A 19464-nucleotide genomic window follows, 5' to 3' on the forward strand; every position below is an offset into this window, starting at 1 on the left:
TTATGGTAGAAAGTGAAGAGGAACTAAAAAGCCTCTTGATGAAAGTGAAAATGGACAGTGAAAAAGTTGGCTTAAAGCTCAACATTCAGAAAATGAAGATCTTGGCATCTGGTCCCATCACTTCATGCAAAATAGATGGGGAAACAGTGTCAGACTTTATTTTTTTGGGTTCCAAAATCAGTGCAGATGGTGACTGCAGCCATGAAATTAAAAGACGCTTACTCCTTGGAAAGAAAGTTATGACCAACCTAGATAGCATATTGAAAAGCAGAGACATTACTTTGCCAACAAAGGTCCGTCTAGTCAAGGCTATGGTTTTTCCAGTGGTCATGTATGGATGTGAGAGTTGGACTGTGAAGAAAGCTGAGTACCAAAGAATTGATGCTTTTGAACTGTGGTGTTGGAGAAGACTCTTGAGAGTCCCTTGGACTGCAAGGAGATCTAACCAGTCCATCCTAAAGGAGGTAAGTCCTGGGTGTTCATTGGAAGGATTGATGCTAAAGCTGAAACTCCAATACTTTGGCCACCTCATGCAAAGAGTTGACTCACTGGAAAAGACCCTGATGCTGGGAGGGATTGGGGTCAGGAGGAGAAGGGGATGACAGAGGATGAGATGGCTGGATGGCATCACCGACTCGAAGGACATGAGTTTGGGTAAACTCCAGGAGTTGGTGATGGACAGGGAGGCCTGGCGTGCTGGGATTCATGGGGTCGCAAAGAGTTGGACATGACTGAGCAACTGAACTGAACTGAAGGAACTTCCTACCTTCCAGAAAAGCAAGAAATAAAGGTCTGTTTTTTAAGCCATCCAGTCTGTGGTAATTTGCTATAATAGCCCACCCTGACTAAGACAGGTGGAAGAGGGCAGATGGGAGGGGAAGAGTGAGATAGAGAAGAATGCATGTATGTGTGATAACACTGAGAATCACCACCAACAAGCTCTCAGAGAACACCATAATTATATATTTTACAGTAAGCTGCAAAAACATCAATATAGCCCATAATATAGAAATAAATACTGTAAAATACCAAATAAAAGAACACTGCTTTTGTTTTTTTCCTATCCCCTGAGGAAAAAACACATTAGTGTAGAATATTTCAAATTATAAAGAATACATTATTTTTTCTAGAAGAGAAATTTAACATTACCTGTACAGAAAAATACTTCACTTCATCAAATGTAATCATAAAGTCCTTTTCAGTGTTTTGGGATAGCAAGCTACAAGTTTTTGTACATTTCACCACATTGTTAATAGAGATGCGAATGAACAAATTACTGTAATGCTGGGAAATGACTGAAAATACATATTTAGGAAGCAAATTTTATTGTAATTGACAGTAACACATTGTAAAATTAACCCATTAAACAATTCAGGCCAAAACCTAAGACTCAATAAAATAAAGAAAGAAGTTACAGAGCATATTAAACAGTAAAGAAAGCATTTTAAAATAGTACTTTTGCCCACTGGTGGTAGGCACAATCAGGAAAAGACGGTTGATTCTTCATTAGATTACTTATGTTTTTATCCTCACATTTTCATTATAATTATTCTGAAAACTTTCCTATATATTATTTTTAAGGTAACCAAATATTCACAACACATACTTGAAAACTTTTTCTAATAATTATGTGGAAATTCAAAAAATATAATAATTCAGAATAATTTATTTTTAATTTTATTCTAATTTTAATTTCAATATATTTTAATTTAATCTTATCTTGTAATTCACTTTACTATCTACTTCACATATACTATATTGGTCAGTGTTTTTATCTTTCATAGCACTCCATGAATTAAAACAATTTTGTTTTTATGATTTATCTTTAAAACTCTGTTATATAGAATTCTCTTCAATAATTCACTTTATATAAAAAAGAACCATCAAGGCTTCATAATGAGGCTGGTTTTATGCCATAATAATCCAATAATAAGCATTCAACTTACTTAAAGTCACCGAGAAAAATAAATTCTTTAAACAATGTTTAAGAGATGCATAGAAATAAACTAGTACTATCATCCAAGAAGATAAATATTTTTTCTTAAACTTACATGATAATTGAGGTAGATTACAGATAGTTCAAAATCTTTTGTCACTCCCCACCTCAAAAAGTCAACTTAATATTTTCCTCTGCTCTTGAATCTGGCCTAGTCCTGTGACTATTTTAACATGCAATGGACATGACCATGGCTGAGATTAGGACAAGGTGAGAGTGGCACTACCCAGGGTACAAAGTTAAGTGGACACCAGAGACTTTAGTAATCAAGATAGTATTTTAATATTTTAAAATAAAAATTAATGATGAAAGACAAGACCCTGGGACTACATGGGTAGAAAGGTCCAGCCTCTCAGCTAAGTCCAGTCCTGCAGGCATTCTCATTAAGGCACCAGACACTTAAATGAGTTCTTTTGGACATACCAGCCCTTTTGAACTACAGCCCCAGCTGTGAAAATGTGAAGCAGAAGAACCACTTAGTGAATGCACAGATAATGATTGGTAGTAAAATGGTAAATGTTTTAAGCTACTGAGTCTTTGAGTGTTTTGTAAGGCAGCAATATATAACTGAAACAGTGACATATGATCATAGTATGATCGTTAAATCGAAAGAAAGGATACTCTTAGGCGTAAAATGTTTGCAGTTTCTTATATGAATGGCCAGGCAGCCGACCTATAACAATCAAAATAAAAACACAGAGAATGTATTTTTTAAAGTTAATTTTTCTTTCATTTTACTATCACCAAACTGTATTTTTTAAAGTTTCACTTTGTTAGTTTTTCTCATTAGAAATTTTTTATTAGCAATATCTAGTCACAGATATAAAACAGAAATACAGAAGAAAAATAGGCAAGATTTGTTCAAAGTAAACCTAAAATAAACAAGAATTAAAAGCCAAAAATGGTTCATTTATTAACTTCAATACAGCTGTCACTCTCTGAATCATTTTCATTTTACATTAGGTGAGGACATTTTACATTAGGTGAGATGTTATATTAAAACATAACATCTTGGGAATCCCTAGTATAGATAACAGTTTTTCTGCGAATCAGAATGTTTTCTATAATTTCAGTGATTATTAGAATGCTTATCTGACTCATAAAAATGAAAAATTCATGAATATGGTTATCAGAGACAGCCATTTTCTATTCATGTTTTTGATACCATGTAATAAACATTAAACTGTCTTCATATGAAATAAATAATTTATATGGGTTTATTGAGACTTAGTCATACATACCACATCCCCAAATGGCACCAAACTCGGTGCCTCATGTGTTACTTCTGGTGCTTTATTTTCAGACCCTTTAAGAGTTTTTCTCAGCATCTACAATGTAAATAAGTTGAGACTTTAGAAGGCAAAGAAGAATATAATTAGATAAAATATCACTTCAATTCAACAAGTATTTTATGAGTGTCTAGTATCAGATACTATATATTTTAGTATTATATATTCTATGACTTGAAAACTCATCTCTACCCCAAGCTTATTAAGTTAGCAGAGAAACAAAATGTGTACATTTAAATGTAAAATCATTAATGGAATTGTGAGACAGGAGAGAAGTACATAATAGCATGAACAGTGAGTTCTCCTTGCTAACAAAAAATGATCATCTCAATCTAATGTGGACTAGATCCTGTATCTCACAAACAGCAGTAATCCTGGTGCAAATTATTCCAGTATTCCTTCAGTTATCAGCCACTGCAGGGACTGCAATTACATCCTTTGGAATAATAGGTACCCTGGAAAGGACTAATAAATAGATGGCTTTTGGTTTTTGGTTGTGTGATTTCATCCAGAATAATTCAATCAATTGGTATCTGTGGGTTGATATTTAACTTTGTTTTTATTTTATTTTTTTAATTAAATTTATTTATTTTAATTAGAGGCTAATTACAATATTGTATTGGTTTTGCCATACATCAACATGAATCCACCACGGGTGTACACATGTTCCCAATCCTGAACCCCCTTCCCACCTCCCTCCCCATACCATCCCTCTGGGTCATCCCAGTGCATCAGCCCCAAGCTTCCTGTATCCTGCATCAAACCTGGACTGGCGATTCATTTCTTATATGATATTATACATGTTTCAATGACATTCTCCCAAATCATCCCCCCCGCCGAGTCCAAAAGACTGTTCTATACATCTGTGTCTCTTCTGCTCCGGTCACTACACATAATGGTTAGCATTTAAAAATTATAAAACATTTTAATACAGATTTTTAAAGTAAAGAGCAAGGGATGGGAAGGGGAATGAGAGGAAAGGTGAGGGGAATAGTGAACAAATGGTCTATTAAATCTAACCTGAAAAGGAGAATTATATTTATTCTCAACCAGTGCTGAACTTGAATCAACATGATCTTATCTATAAGGAAAAATTTCCCAAAAGCTTTGTTGTTATGTGTCTTTTAAGAATCACTTGTTTAATTCATATAATATGCATAAATCCTTAGTTATGTTGAAAATTTCATTTTAAAGGACAAAACAAATACTTGAGGTGTACTGAAAACATTTTTTTAATATATATCTTGGATCATTTTGTTATTGTTGCATCTGTGGTTTAATGTGCTTTTTATATATGATTAATTCACAAGTTAAGCTAACTGAATGACACTGTATTGTTACAAAATATCAATCTGTGTACAGTCTATGTGTATTTAATATGGAACACCATACTTTCTAATGTTTTAATGATCTTCTTATGGAAGTCTACTTTGAAAATGCATCTTAATGACTACAAAATAATTAGGAAAAACTTCTTTAGAATACTAATACTCAATTTAGCCTTAACAATTTGGCATTTTACTTAACAATCCTCACTTTATTATCTTTTTTACTTTTCCTTCCTCATATGAGCAGAGCTCTCTTCAATGGCAGCAGCATGAGCAAAACAACTCTTTGCCAAAATTCTATTTAGAACCTTGGACAAAACTTCTAAAGACTAGTCTCATAAAGCCTCTGACACCACATAGAATTTCTCCTGAACCTGTGGAGAATTTTAATTCCAGTTAATTCCACTTGCCTTTTTTCTCTGCTGCCTTAGGCCCCACCTTGAACAGAAGTCCCTCCTGGCACTTCTATTTAAAAGCCTCTACGTTCACTTACATCGCTCTGCACTTTGTCTCCAACGGCCTTTCTGGACCACTCTCCCCTATTCCACAGTTTTCCTTGAAAACCCACCAGCCTACATACAGGTTTACCTTCTCCTAGCATTCTCCCCCTCCTAGTGCTAATGGCAACATCACTATCCTTACATCAATTAACATTCACTGGTGTACTGGAGTGGAGAAAGCAATGGCACCCCACTCCAGTACTCTTGCCTGGAAAATCCCATGGATGGAGGAGCCCAGTAGGCTGCAGTTCATGGGGTCACTAAGAGTCAGACACGACTGAGCGACTTCACTCTCACTTTTCACTTTCCTGCACTGGAGAAGGCAATGACAACCCACTACAGTGTTCTTGCCTGGAGAATCCCAGGGACAGGGGAGCCTGGTGGCCTGCCGTCTATGGGGTCGCACAGAGTCGGATACGACTGAAGCAACTTAGCAGTAGCAGTGTACTGGCAGGATTATATGCCTGGCATTGTGTTGATTTCAGCTTGAAATGTTCCTGCCCTTGAGAAGTTCAGCCCAGTGTTGAAGACAAGTTAAAAAACAATGACAGTTTCACTATAAGAAAAACAAATGCTGAGAAGGAGTTTATCTTTACACATTCTCTGCACATATCTTATACATGGAAAAACAATAATTTATTCGATTGGTCAGATACTGTCATTCATTGTACAAGCTACAGGTGCATGGAATTCTTAAAAACAGTTTGGGTACTGAGTTTGCTAGTTAAGTAGGTCAATCAATTACATTACCTTGAGTAGAATATCTAGTCTACTTGGCAAATAGATAAACATTGATCACAAGAAATTTCATGGCAAAGCCCTTTTAAAAAGTTAGTAAACATAAAGATGCATCATACACTTTGGTTTTACAAAAAGAAATGTTTCAACTTGCTAAACTTTTCTTCGATGGCTGTCAGTAGTACACAAACTAGCAAATATTTTAAAATATATACTTCTTAATCTGTCCTTTCAGAGTAAGGTGGTGACATTTTAATGAGTAAGAAAATAACTATCTTTTTGAAATAAACTCACGTTAAGATGAGAACATTTTAAAAACTACTGGAAATATTTCCTTCTAATGTTACTTTATGTGTATGCAAATGTGTTATGAGCACACTTGAAAATTTAGAAACACTTTTGTTTAAAAAATTCACAAATGAAGAGTTTCAGCAGGTTGTGTGCTGTGTGCTGTGCTTAGTCACTCTATCGTGTCTGACTCTTTGCGACCCCATGGACTTCTCTGTTCATGAGGATTCTCCAGATCTTTACCAGCTGAGGTACCAGGGAAGCCCACCAGCAGCTTAAGAGACCACTTTTCCTTTTAAACGTAAAAAAATGAAAGCCCTCCCCAGAGTTTACCAGAACTAATTAATCAGAAAAGTAACATTTTATGCAAAACATGTGAGCTAAAAACTTTGAATAACATGACAGAAATGAAAAATGAGTACTGTGATTTAACAGGCTCAACGAAAAAGCATTGCTTCCAATTGGAATTTCGAATATTTAAAGGTATCTTTTCTAAATATAACAGCATTAAAAACCTAATACTGAAATACATTTGCCTTAAACCAGACCTTCAAACCACTACATCACTAAGTATTAAATCATGTTTTTCAAAAATAGTGATATTTATTGAGTTCTGTACCAGTAATAAACAAAATGAATTAAAAATCAGTTTTAGAAATATTGCTTATTTATAATTTTTAATTTTTGTATATTGTAGAATCTATAAAGTAAATTGCATTACATTTTATAAAGTATAAATAAATATTAAAAACATTGGTTAAAGATATTCACATATTTTTACTGATAATATTGTGCAGTCAAAGAAATTTGGAGAATACTGCTAAGAAGTCACATTTAGATGCCTATGTCTCTCTTTCCAAATCTGTCTTTCTGGAGGTTTGAAGCTGCCAGTTCCCACGTGTACGCCCATCTCGGCACAGTCTGCTCAGAATGAACACCTTCTCCATCTGATAGGCCCACTGCCTTCAATATGATATGGAGGTAAGAATTCCATAATAGTTTTCAACTGTGACTCATCACCAGAATTCTTAGCATAACAATAGATAAATGCACCAAATAAACTCATTAGAGAGTCTGGAAACAAACATTTATGCAAACTTCACTTGTGACAAAGATGGAACTAAAGAATAGTGAGGTAAAAAACACTCTCAAATGAGTAAGTAGAAATTGCCATACAGAAGAAAGAGAGAGAAAGAAGAAAAAGCAGAAAGAGAGAGAGAAGGGAAAGAAGAGAAAAGAATGAAGAGCAAAAGGGAAAAAAAGAGAAAAAAAGAACAGAAAACCTGACACATACCTCACAGTGCACACACAGAATCAGTTACAGTGAATTGCAGATCTCAATGTGAAAGGAAAAACGATTAAAAGATGATACAGAAGAAGATTTTCATGACGTTTTCATGATATAAACAATTAGAAGATGATATAGGTAGATTTCTAAAACAGAACACAGAGCAATAACCACAAAGAAAAAGTTTGAAACAGTAAACCACATTAAATTTAATAACTTTTGTTTATTAATGACACCGTTAGGAAAGTGAAGGGGCTTCCCAGGTGGCGCAGTGGTAAAGAATCCACCTCTCAATGTAGCAGTTGCAGGAAGCACGGATTCCAGTCCCTGGAAGAGGAAATGGCAACCCACTCCAGTATTCAGTTCAGTTCAGTTCAGTTGCTCAGTCGTGTCCGACTCTTTGCAACCCCATGAATCGCAGCACGCCAGGCCCCCCTGTCCATCACCAACTCCCAGAGTTCACTCAGACTCATCTCCATCGAGTCAGCGATGCCATCCAGCCATCTCATCCTCTGTCGTCCCCTTCTCCTCCTGACCCCAATCCCTCCCAGCATCACAGTCTTTTCCAATAAGTCAACTCTTCGCATGAGGTGGCCAAAGTACTGGAGTTGCAGCTTTAGCATCATTCCTTCCAAAGAAATCCCAGGGCTGATCTCCTTCAGAATGGACTGGTTGGATCTCCTTGCAGTCCAAGGGACTCTCAAGAGTCTTCTCCAACACCACACTTCAAAACCATCAATTCTTTAGTGCTCAGCTTTCTTCACAGTCCAACTCTCACATCCATACATGACCACTGGAAAAACCATAGCCTTGACTAGACGGACCTTTGTTGGCAAAGTAATGTCTCTGCTTTTCAATATGCTCTCTAGGTTGGTCATAACTTTTCTTCCAAGGAGTAAGCGTCTTTTAATTTCATGGCTGCAGTCACCATCTGCAGTGATTTTGGAGCCCCCAAAAATAAAGTCTGACACTGTTTCCCCATCTATTTCCCATGAAGTGATGGGACCAGATGCCATGATCTTCCTTTTCTGAATGTTGAGTTTTAAGCCAACTTTTTCACTCTCCTCTTTCACTTTCATCAAGAGGCTCTTTAGTTCCTCTTTGCTTTCTGCCATAAGGGTGGTATCATCTGCATATCTGAGGTTATTGTTATTTCTCCCGGCAATCTTGATTACAGCTTGTGCTTCTTCCAGCCCAGCGTTTCTCATGATGTACTCTGCATAGAAGTACAGGGTGACAATATACAGCCTTGACGTACTCCTTTTCCTATTTGGAACCAGTCTGTTGTTCCATGTCCAGTTCTAACTGTTGCTTCCTGACCTGCATACAAATTTCTCAAGAGGCAGGTCAGGTGGTCTGGTATTCCCACCTCTTTCAGAATTTTCCACAGTTTATTGTAATCCACACAGTCAAAGGCTTTGGCATAGTCAATAAAGCAGAAATAGATGTTACTGTCAGCAAAATCCCATGGACAGAGGAGCCTGCCGAGCTGCAGTCCATGGGGTCACAAAGAGTCAGACAGCACCGAGAACACACATACACACACACACACACACACACATACGCAGAGGAAAGTGAAAAGATAAGACACTGACTGGAAGATTTTTGCAACGTGTTTAGTATAACTGACAAAGGGCCTATAACTAGAATGTATACACAAAAGTATACAAACTAGTAAGAAAAAGTTAGACAATCCAACAGAAAAATGGAGAACAAGCACTTCACAAAAGAGTTTATAAGATCACTCATAATCATTTGGAAGGGAACTCACCCTCATTAGTCATCAGGGAAATGAAAGCTAACACCACAAAGAGATACCACTACATTTCCCTGAGATGCCTAACCATTAAGAGACGGGCACTATGAAATGGAAGGATGGAGATTATCTAGAACTCTAACACACTGCCAGTGGGAATATAAATTGGTATATTCTCTTTGAAAACCATTTGGTATTTGGTTGAATATATACATAATAATGACCCAGAAATTCCATTCTTAGATATATCCTCAACAGCATGTAAAAACATGTGTATCAAAAGACATATACAAGAACAGTTACAGCTGTATTATTCACCATAGCCAAAAAATAGAAACAACCCAAATATTCGTTAACAATGGAATGGATAAATATAATGTGTTATGTTCATACAATGGAATATTACAAAGCAAGGAAAATGAATAGCTACACATACACACAGCGTGAATGAATCTTACAAACAAAATATTGAACAAAACCCCCCGAAATACATATCTTTAACTGCACATAGGACATTCTGTAAGATGTACCATATACTAGCCCATAAAACCAGTTTCAATAAAATTTGGCAAAATTGAAATCAAACAAAGAATGTTCTCCTACTTCAAAAGAATAAATTATAAGAACACAAGGAAATTTGGGAAATACACAAATCCTGGAAATTAAAAACATTTGTAAATAAACTCTGGGCCAAAGAAGAAAAAAAGTCAGAATACATTATGAGCTGAATAAAAATGAAAACACAACACAAAACTCATGAAGTGCACCTAAAGCAGTGCTCAGCTGAAAATCAGCATTAAACATACTTAGAAAAATAAGAGCAAGCTCAACTCAAAGTAAGCAAGAGGAAGAAAATAAAGGTTAGAATAGAAATTATTAAGATTTAAAAAAATCAATGAAACTAAAAGTAGGTTCTTGAAAAGATCACCAAAACTGCCAAACCTTTAGCTATACTGATGAAGATAAAAGACAGAGGTTACAAATTACCAAAACCAAAAAAGAAAGGGGTATACCACTGATCTTACAAAATTAAAAGGGTTATAAAGAAATAGCATTGTATTAGTTCTTGTAGCTGCTATACAAATTGCTACAAACTTGGTGACCTAAAACAACAAAAATTTGTTTTTTCACAGTTGTGTAGACCAGAAGTCTAATATCAGTCTCCCTTGGCCAAAATTTTAAGGAAAAATCCAGTCTTATGCCTTATAGCTTCTGACAACAGGGCAGCATTCCTTAGCTTGTGGTCACATCACTACAACCTCTACCTCTGGTCACATTACCTTCTCTTCTGAGTGTGTCCAAATATCCCTCTATCTCTCTCTTATAAGGACATTTGTGATTATACATAGGGCCCATCAGATAATCCAGGATAATGGCCTCCATCACAAATCCTAAACTTCACTGCATCAGCAAAAGTTTATTGACATATGAGGTAACTACTTACAACCTCAAACAATTTTATGTTAACCAATTAGAAATTTAGATGAAATGGAAAAATGTCTATCAAGGCACATATTATCAAAATTGAATAAGAACATCTGGAAAGACTTACAACAACTAAAGAAATTAAATTACTAATTGAAGCTCTTCCTACCAAACCAAACAAAAACAACTTAGGCCCAAACTGTTTCACTGGTGAATTCTATCAAATACTTACAATCCTTAACAAACTCAAGGAAAAAGAAAAAAAGAAGAGGAAAGTACCCATCCCACGTTATTCTATGAGGTCAGTATTATATTAATACCAAAGCCAGACAGGCATCACAAGATGAAAAAACAATAAATCATTATTCCTTACAAACATAGAGGCAAAAATCTTCCACAAGATGTTAGTAAATTAAATCCAACAACATATTAAAAAGAACCATACACCACGACAAAGTGGGATTTTTCTCATCTGAAAAATCAATGTAATAAAATTAATATAATAAGTCATATTAGTATGTCCAATAAAGGACAAAATGACATAATTTAGCTAGATGCAAAAAATGTATTTGACAAAATCAAGATATATTCTTTTTAAAAAAAATATTTACTTATTTATTTGGCTGCACTTGATCTCAGTTGTAGCATGTAGGACTAGTTCCCCAACCAGGGATTGAACCTGGACCCCCTGCATTGGGAGTGCAGAGTCTCAACCACTGGACCACCAGGGAAGTTCTAAAATGTATTCTAAATAAAAACTCTGAACAGACAAGGAACAGAAGGGAAATTCTCCAACATCACACTCAATGGTGAAAGACTGAATGTTTCCCACTTTAAGATTGGTAAGGCAATAATGTTCACTCTATTTTTAATCAACATCGTACTACAGGTTCTATTCACGGCAATCAGACAAGAAAAAGAAAGAAAAAGTATCCACATTTGAGAGAAAGAACTAAAACTATCTTTATTTGCAGGTGACACCGTTCTGTATACAGAAATTCCTAAAAAATCCACCAAAAAAACAAGAGGAAGAGAGAAACTACTGGAATTAACAACTGAGTTCAGCAAGGTCTTAGGCTATAAGAACAAAATATAAAAATCAACTGCATTTCTATATACTAGCAATGAAAAATCTGGAAATAAAAAGAAAACAATTACATTAGAAATAGCATCAAAATAATAAAATACTTAGTAAAATTAAAAGAAGAAATGTAAGACTAGTACACTGAAAACTGTAAAACGTTCCTGAGTGAAATTAAAGATCTAAATGAATGGAAAACTTCCATGTTTATGACTGGAAAGATTCAATATTGTTAAAAAATCAATTCTCAAACTGATCTATGACTGTGTGTGTGCTCAGTTGTGTCCGACTCTTTGAGACTCTATGGACTATAGCCTGTCAGGCTCCTCTGTCCATGGAATGTTCCAAGCAAGACTATTAGAGTGGGTTGCCACTTCCTTCTCCAGAGGATCTTGCCAATCCAGGGATTGAACCCACGTCTCCTGCATTGGCAGGCAGGTTCTTTACCACTGAGCTGCTAGGAAGCCCAAACTGATCTACAGAGCCAACAAAATATACAAACCATTAGCTAGCTTAATCAATATACAAGGATAAGACACAAATAAGAAATAAGATCTTTGAAAAACCATAAAAGACTACTTTGCAGACCTCCAAATGTATTTTAAAACCTAAATATAATGTATATCTCCTGCTGCTGCTGCTAAGTCGCTTTAGTCATGTCCCACTCTGTTCGACCCCATAGACGGCAGCCCACCAGGCTCCCTCGTCCCTGAGATTCTCCAGGCAAGAACACTAGATCGAGTTGCCATTTCCTTCTCTAATGCATGAAAGTGAAAAGTGAGAGTGAAGTCGCTGAGTTATGTCTGACTCTTAGCGACCCCATGGGCTGGAGCCCACCAGGCTCCTCTGTCCATGGGCTTTTCCAGGCAAGAGTACCAGAGTGGGTTGCCATCGCCTTCTCCGTATAATCCCCTAAGGAAATACAATTCAACAAAATTGATGCTGTTAATGGTAAACAGTTTGAACAGACCACTTTCTATTTAAAAAGAGAGAGAGAGAGAGCTAGCAATGAGCTATCACCAATGAAAAGCACCGGGCCCAGATGATTTCACAGGGAATTCTACCAAATTCAAAAATTAAGTATCCCATAGCACCATTAACGAAAACTTTCCTATTCTTTTTACAAAGCAAGCATAGCATTGATACCTAAACCCATAAAGAAAATTACAGATGAATGCGAAGTTACTTCAGTTCAGTTCAGTTCAGTCACTCAGTCGTGTCCGACTCTTTGTGACCCCATGAATCGCAGCCAGGCCTCTTTGTCCATCACCAACTCCCGGAGTTCACCCAAACTCATGTCCATCGAGTCAGTGATGCCATCCAGCCATCTCATCCTCTGTCGTCCCCTTCTCCTCCTGCCCCAAATCTCTCCAGCATCAGGGTCTTTTCCAATGAGTCAACTCTTCGCATGAGGTGGCCAAAGTACTGGAGTTTCAGCTTCAGCATCAGTCCTTCCAATGAACACCCAGGACTGATCTCCTTTAGGATGGACTGGTTGGATCTCCTTGCAGTCCAAGAGACTCTCAAGTGTCTTCTCCAACACCACAGTTCAAAAGCATCAATTCTTCGGTGCTCAGCTTTCTTCACAGTCCAACTCTTGCATCCATACATGACCACTGGAAAAACCATAGCCTTGACTAGACGGACCTTTGTTGGCAAAGTAATGTCTCTGCTTTTCAATATGCTATCTAGGTTGGTCATAATTTTCTTTCCAAGGAGTAAGCGTCTTTTAATTTCATGGCTGCAATCACCATCTACACTGATTTTGGAGCCCAAAAAAATAGTCTGACACTGTTTCCACTGTTTCCCCATCTAGTTCCCATGAAGTGAAGGGACCAGATGCCATGATCTTCATTTTCTGAATGTTGAGCTTTAAGCCAACTTTTTCACTCTCCTCTTTCACTTTCATCAAGAGGCTTTTTGTGTCCAACTCTATGCGACCCCAAGGACTGTAGCCCACCAGACTCCTCTGTTCATGCGATTCTCCAGGCAAGAATACTGGATTGGGTTGCCATTTCCTTCTCCAGTAAATGAATATAACAAAAATATTGATACAAAGATACTAAATAATAAAAACAATCTAATACCGCAAAGAAAATAATATGCAATAATCAAGTGAGATTAATTCTAGGAATGTAATAAGTTGGTTCAATAATAGGAAACTCACTAATAATGAATCTCTCCTTATGATATAAGGAGAAAAATTATGCAATTATTTCCATATATATTTATTAATAAATGGCCTCGGATAAAATTCAACAACTTTTCCTGTTAAAACACTCACAAAAATAGCAATTAAGCCAGTACTTGAAGTTTGAACCTTCAAATATTTTATTTGGTGGAGAAATAGTGGAAACATTTACTAAGATCAGGAACAAGGCAAGGTTGTCTACTGTCTCTACTATGACTCAACATGTTACTAACTGGTAGCATTAGTCCAAGCAGTTAGGCAAGAAAAATCAAATAGAGGCAAGATCATCTTCAAATATATCTAAACCCTAGAGAATTAATAATACTACTAACTCAATTATTTAAAAAATTCAATAAGGAAGCAGGACATGAAATTAACATACAGACATCTATAGCCTTAATATAGACAAATAATTGAAGTATATAAAGCAGAAGAAGCCCCACCTGAGGAATAATCTTAACAAGAAGTGTGCAAAACTCTTAAGAGGAAAACTTTAAAACACTTCTGAAAGACACAAAAGTAGAGTTGAATAATGAAAAACATCTCTGGATAGGACAGACCAACATCATAAAGATGTCAGTTCTACTTAATTTACAAATGTAATGTAATCTTTAGTTTTTTAAAATCCTTTTATTATGAGATAAACAAGTTAACAAAGTTTTTATAAAGAATGAGAATAATCAGGAAGTTACAGGAAAAGAAAACTACAAAAAGGAAGGGGTCCAGCCCTACCAGACTTCAAAACATACTTTAAGTCTTTAAATAAAAGAGTACGGTCTTAACTACCTTTCCCAAGGTACAGTCATGAAATATATGGAAATGCCTACTAAATATGATTGACCTTGGGAAATGCTGCATTTCATATTCCCTTCTTGAATATTCACAAGGCATTCAGCACGTTAAAGATTCCTGCAACAAAGGATTTATCTTTTCTTAAAAAAATTGTAAGGTCTTGGCACTTGAATTGATAAACACCAATGGAATAGAATAGAAGTCCAGAAAAAAAACATATATGGAAGCTTAAATCTTATGCATAAACGAGGCATCTCAAAACTCTAGGGCAAAGATTGACTTTTTTTTTTTTTTTAAAGAAATGGTGTTGGGACATTTATTTGGGAAAAGAATAAATTAAATCCAGACTGCATACCACACATTACAAATAAATTAGGAATCTAAATATAAAAATGATATACAAGAACTAGAAGGCAAATTCAATTCCTTAAATTTGTGTACTGTTTGTTTCCTAATAGAACAATATCTTTATGTATATGAATTGTTTCCTGATAAATACTGTACTATTTTTTAAAAACTTAAGAACAACAAAGAATGCAAAATTTCCTAATAACACTCTAACAGACTTTGAAAATGTGAGTTTCAGTTTGATTCCCCTTTTCCATTTCCTCTAAGTTTTGGCAGTACCACCGCTGCTGCTGCTGCTAAGTCGCTTCAGTCGTGTCCGACTCTGTGCAACCCCATAGACGGCAGCCCACCAGGTTCCCCGGTCCCTGGGATTCTCCAGGCAAGAACACTGGAGTGGGTTGCCATTTCCTTCTCCAATGCATGAAAGTGAAGTCGCTCAGTCGCGTTCGACTCTTGGCGACCCCATGGACTGCAGCCTACCAGGCCCCTCCGTCCATGGGATTTTCCAGGCAAGAATACTGGAGTGGGTTGCCATCGCCTTCTCTAAATGGAAATTAAACTCAAGTTTCACACACTTCAGATACAAATTTACCTAATTAAAAACAGGACACCAACGCCATGTATAAGAACCTCAGGCACTGAAAAGAGAGCTAACTGATGTTTCTGGAGTTGAGCCCTTTAGACAAATGAATTCCCAGTGATGATTATGATGATGTTAGCAGCTAACAACTATTAACGCTTTACTTCGCACTGCATTAAATATTTTATATTATTACCTCTTTTAGTTCTTCAGACAACCCTTCAGGGTAGGCAGTAATTAAACGGGGCTCTGACAAGTTAAATAACTGTCAGTGCCCCACAAGAAAACTCTTCCTCAGGTGTTCAGTTCAGTTCAGTCGCTCAGTCGTGTCTGACTCTTTGCGACCCCATGAACTGCAGTACACCAGGCCTCCGCGTCCATCACCAACTCCCGGAGTCCACCCAAACCCATGTCCATTGTGTCAGTGGTGCCATCTAACCATCTCATCCTCTGTGGTCTCCTTCTCCTCCTGCCCTCAATCTTTCCAGCATCAGCGTCTTTTCAAATGAGTCAGCTCTCCGCATCAGGTGGCCAAAGTATTGGAGTTTCAGCTTCAACATCAGCCCCTCCAATGAACACCCAGGACTGATCTCCTTTAGGACGGACTGCTTGGATCTCTTTGCAGTCCAAGGGACTCTCAAGAGTCTTCTCCAACACCACAGTTCAAAAGTATCAATTCTTCTGCGCTCAGCTTTCTTTGTACTACCACTCTGCAAACGAGGGTTGTTTTCCCTCCCTCCACTGGCACACTGACCCCTTGGTCCTGCCTGACCCTCTATGGGGTCAGGGAACAGACTCCACCCACCAGACCCCGCACTTACATTCAGCAGCCGGTACCCAGGACCCTCCTTGGACTCGACTTTGGACAGATTAGAGGGCTTGTCCCGCCCCTGGACGTTCCAGGCTGTAGAAGAGAATTCCGACCCCCTCGCTTGCATGTTTTCCAAGTTGGTTTGGGAAATTCTCTGAAATAACGGTGCTGTGTACAGGGAATGGACCCGCCTGTTGTGATTATCTTCTGCGTTGGAAACCTTCTCCATGTCTTGGGGCGGCTCCATCCCTCCATCCTCGGCTGGGCAGGTCTGCGCACTAACCGACTGCCTGCTACTGCGCAGGCGCAGCCCTCCCCCACCTTTCCCGCGCTTTTCCTGTGCACGCACCCACACCACGTGACCTGCGCATTCAGGCCGGCCTCTGCCCCAGGCTGGAACAGGGGCTGTGCTAGTTTCAACTGCAAGCCCTTGCTTAGGCCGTTTCAGCCTCCCTTTGAAGGAAGTCTGAACTTGCTGGCTGACAGCAAAGCTCCTCAGCACGGTGATTGAATTTAGTTCGTTACCTGCCTGCCCTTTTAGTTCAGTTCAGTTCAGTTCAGTTCAGTCGCTCAGTCGTGTCTGACTCTTCGCAACCCCAGAATCGCAGCACGCCAGGCCTCCCTGTCCATCACCAACTCCTGGAGTTCACTCAGACTCACGTCCATCGAGTCAGTGATGCCATCCAGCCATCTCATCCTCTGTCGTCCCCTTCTCCTCCTGCCCCCAATCCCTCCCAGCATCAGAGTCTTTTCCAATGAGTCAACTCTTCGCATGAGGTGGCCAAAGTACTGGAGTTGCAGCTTCAGCATCATTCCCTCCAAAGAAATCCCGGGCTGATCTCCTTCAGAATGGACTGGTTGGATCTCCTTGCAGTCCAAGGGACTCTCAAGAGTCTTTTCCAACACCACAGTTCAAAAGCATCAATTCTTCGGCACTCAGCCTTCTTCACAGCCCAACTCTTACATCCATTCATGACCACAGGAAAAACCATAGCCTTGACTAGACGGACCTTTGTTGGCAAAGTAATGTCTCTGCTTTTGAATATGCTATCTAGGTTGGACATAACTTTCCTTCCAAGGAGTAAGCGTCTTTTAATTTCATGGCTGCAGTCACCATCTGCAGTGATTTTGGAGCCCAAAAAAGTAAAGTCTGACACTGTTTCTACTGTTTCCCCATCTATTTCCCATGAAGTGATGGGACCAGATGCCATGATCTTCGTTTTCTGAATGTTGAGCTTTAAGCCAACTTTTTCACTCTCCACTCTTTTTCACTTTCATCAAGAGGCTTTTTAGTTTCTCTTCACTTTCTGCCATAAGGGTGGTGTTATCTGCATATCTGAGGTTATTGATATTTCTCCCGGCAATCTTGATTCCAGCTTGTGTTTCTTCCAGTCCAGCGTTTCTCATGATGTACTCTGCATATAAGTTAAACAAGCCTGCCCCTTAATCCCTCATAAACCTTCTCTCTTCTCCATACACCTCCAAATACTATCCCCTGAGTTCCAGATGCTATATTTTTAACAGTCTACTTGGATACTTTTACTCGACTGTCCCATAGATTCATAACCCAACACATTAACATTCATCTTCCTTCTCAGACGTCTATGTTCCAAACACATTTCGTGTAGCAATGTCATATCCACAAAATCTTAAAACTTGACAGTTTTTAATTCATATCCTAAATATTTGAACCCAACTATTCCTCTTTATGGCTCCTCATTTAGGGTATCTCACATAGACGACTGCAGTGCTTTACTGCAGGGGTCCCTGGCCTACCATTATCCACCCTTCCCACTGCCCCAGTGTTCATGCAGCTTACCTTTTAAAACACACGGAATCAGAAATGTTCAGAGTTTCTTTAATCAACCACAAAAAATTCTTTAATACAGAAAACAAGGGACTCCAAAATGCTCTATATCACCTCAGGATCATTTCTTATGTCTATTCTATATGGAACCAGGTTTTCTTTTATTCAACGGTCACCTCAGAGTTTAGCCTTTAGTTAAGTTTTATAACCCCATACACATACCCCCAAAGCAGGATTAACTGCTATCTCCAAGCTTCTACTTGGCATATTCCTATTAGTGGGCTCACACTATTAGAATTAGTTGTTAATTTCAAAAAATAGAGTTCTTGGAGGTAAAAACCTGATCCTCATTTTTCACTCTTCAGGGCTCACCACACAATAGCTCAACATCCTTGACATGTTTGCTGTCATTTTGGGTCGTGTTTAATGACTGTTCAAAGAGACTTGCTGTCCATCAGCACACTCCAACTTCCTTAGGGTTCATGTGATGCAACAAAAATCTAACCTAAATCTAACCAAACCTCTAGCCCTAACTTCTGGGCTATAGGAAATTCAGGAGATACAAAATGGATGATACTTTCAGGAGAAAAAATTAAATAACAATATAGGTGGGACATTTAAAAAAATTGATTTGGATTCTTCATACACACACACACACACACAAAATGTGGGAATGTGTAGAATGGTATGGTCACCCTAGAAAAAGAGTTTGGCAATTTCTTAACAAACTAAACATAAAACTACCATACAACCCAGTGGTTGTATTCCTGGGTGTTTTTGTTGTTCAGTTACTAAGTCTTGTCCAACTCTTTGTGACCCCATGGGCTGGAGCACACCAGACTTCCCTGTCCTTCACTATCTCCTGGAGTTTGCTCAAACTCATGTCCATTGAATCAGTGATGCCATCCAACCATCTTATCCTCTGTTGTCCCCTTCTCCTCCTGCCCTCAATCTTTCCCAGCATCAGAGTCTTTTTCAATGAGTTGGCTCTTTGCACCAGGTAGCTAAAGTATTGGAGCTTCAACTTCAGCATCAGTCCTTCCAGTGAATGTTCTCAATTGATTTCCTTCACGATAGACTGGTTTGACCTTGTGAGAAGACTCTTGCGAGCACTCTTGGAGTCAGCACTCCAATTCAAAAGCATCAGGTCTTTGGTGCTCAGCCTTCTTTATGGTCCAAATCTCACATCCATACATGACTACTGAAAAAACCATAGCTTTGACTATATGGACCTTTGTTGGCCAAG

At 38.0% G+C, this 19464-nt stretch overlaps 1 protein-coding gene and 1 non-coding gene across 6 annotated transcripts in view; both read right to left on the bottom strand.

The window, feature by feature from the left end:
- Nucleotides 1-16718, bottom strand: part of C2CD6 (C2 calcium dependent domain containing 6) — a 123723-nt gene extending 107005 nt beyond the window's left edge. Inside the window, exons 1-4 of one of the 5 annotated variants that reach the window (XM_059876757.1) lie at nt 6972-7116; nt 3238-3324; nt 2618-2669; nt 1150-1295 (exon numbers count right to left, since the gene is read on the bottom strand). In XM_059876757.1, coding sequence (XP_059732740.1) covers nt 1150-1295; nt 2618-2669; nt 3238-3324; nt 6972-7049 — 363 coding nt within the window. In that variant the 5' untranslated portion in view covers nt 7050-7116. Of the gene's footprint in view, nt 1-1149; nt 1296-2617; nt 2670-3237; nt 3325-4821; nt 4926-6910; nt 7117-16421 lie in introns of those variants that run through there. The other 4 variants (XM_059876759.1, XM_059876758.1, NM_001078059.2 and 1 more) reach the window with 4 other exon arrangements.
- On the bottom strand, nt 11267-11339 carry TRNAG-CCC (transfer RNA glycine (anticodon CCC)). The gene has a single exon. It is a non-coding gene; the product is annotated as a tRNA-Gly (tRNA).
- Nucleotides 16719-19464: the final 2746 nt, after the last annotated feature.

The sequence above is a fragment of the Bos taurus genome, chromosome 2 (assembly GCF_002263795.3).
Source record: "Bos taurus isolate L1 Dominette 01449 registration number 42190680 breed Hereford chromosome 2, ARS-UCD2.0, whole genome shotgun sequence".
Classification (NCBI taxonomy): domain Eukaryota; kingdom Metazoa; phylum Chordata; class Mammalia; order Artiodactyla; family Bovidae; genus Bos; species Bos taurus.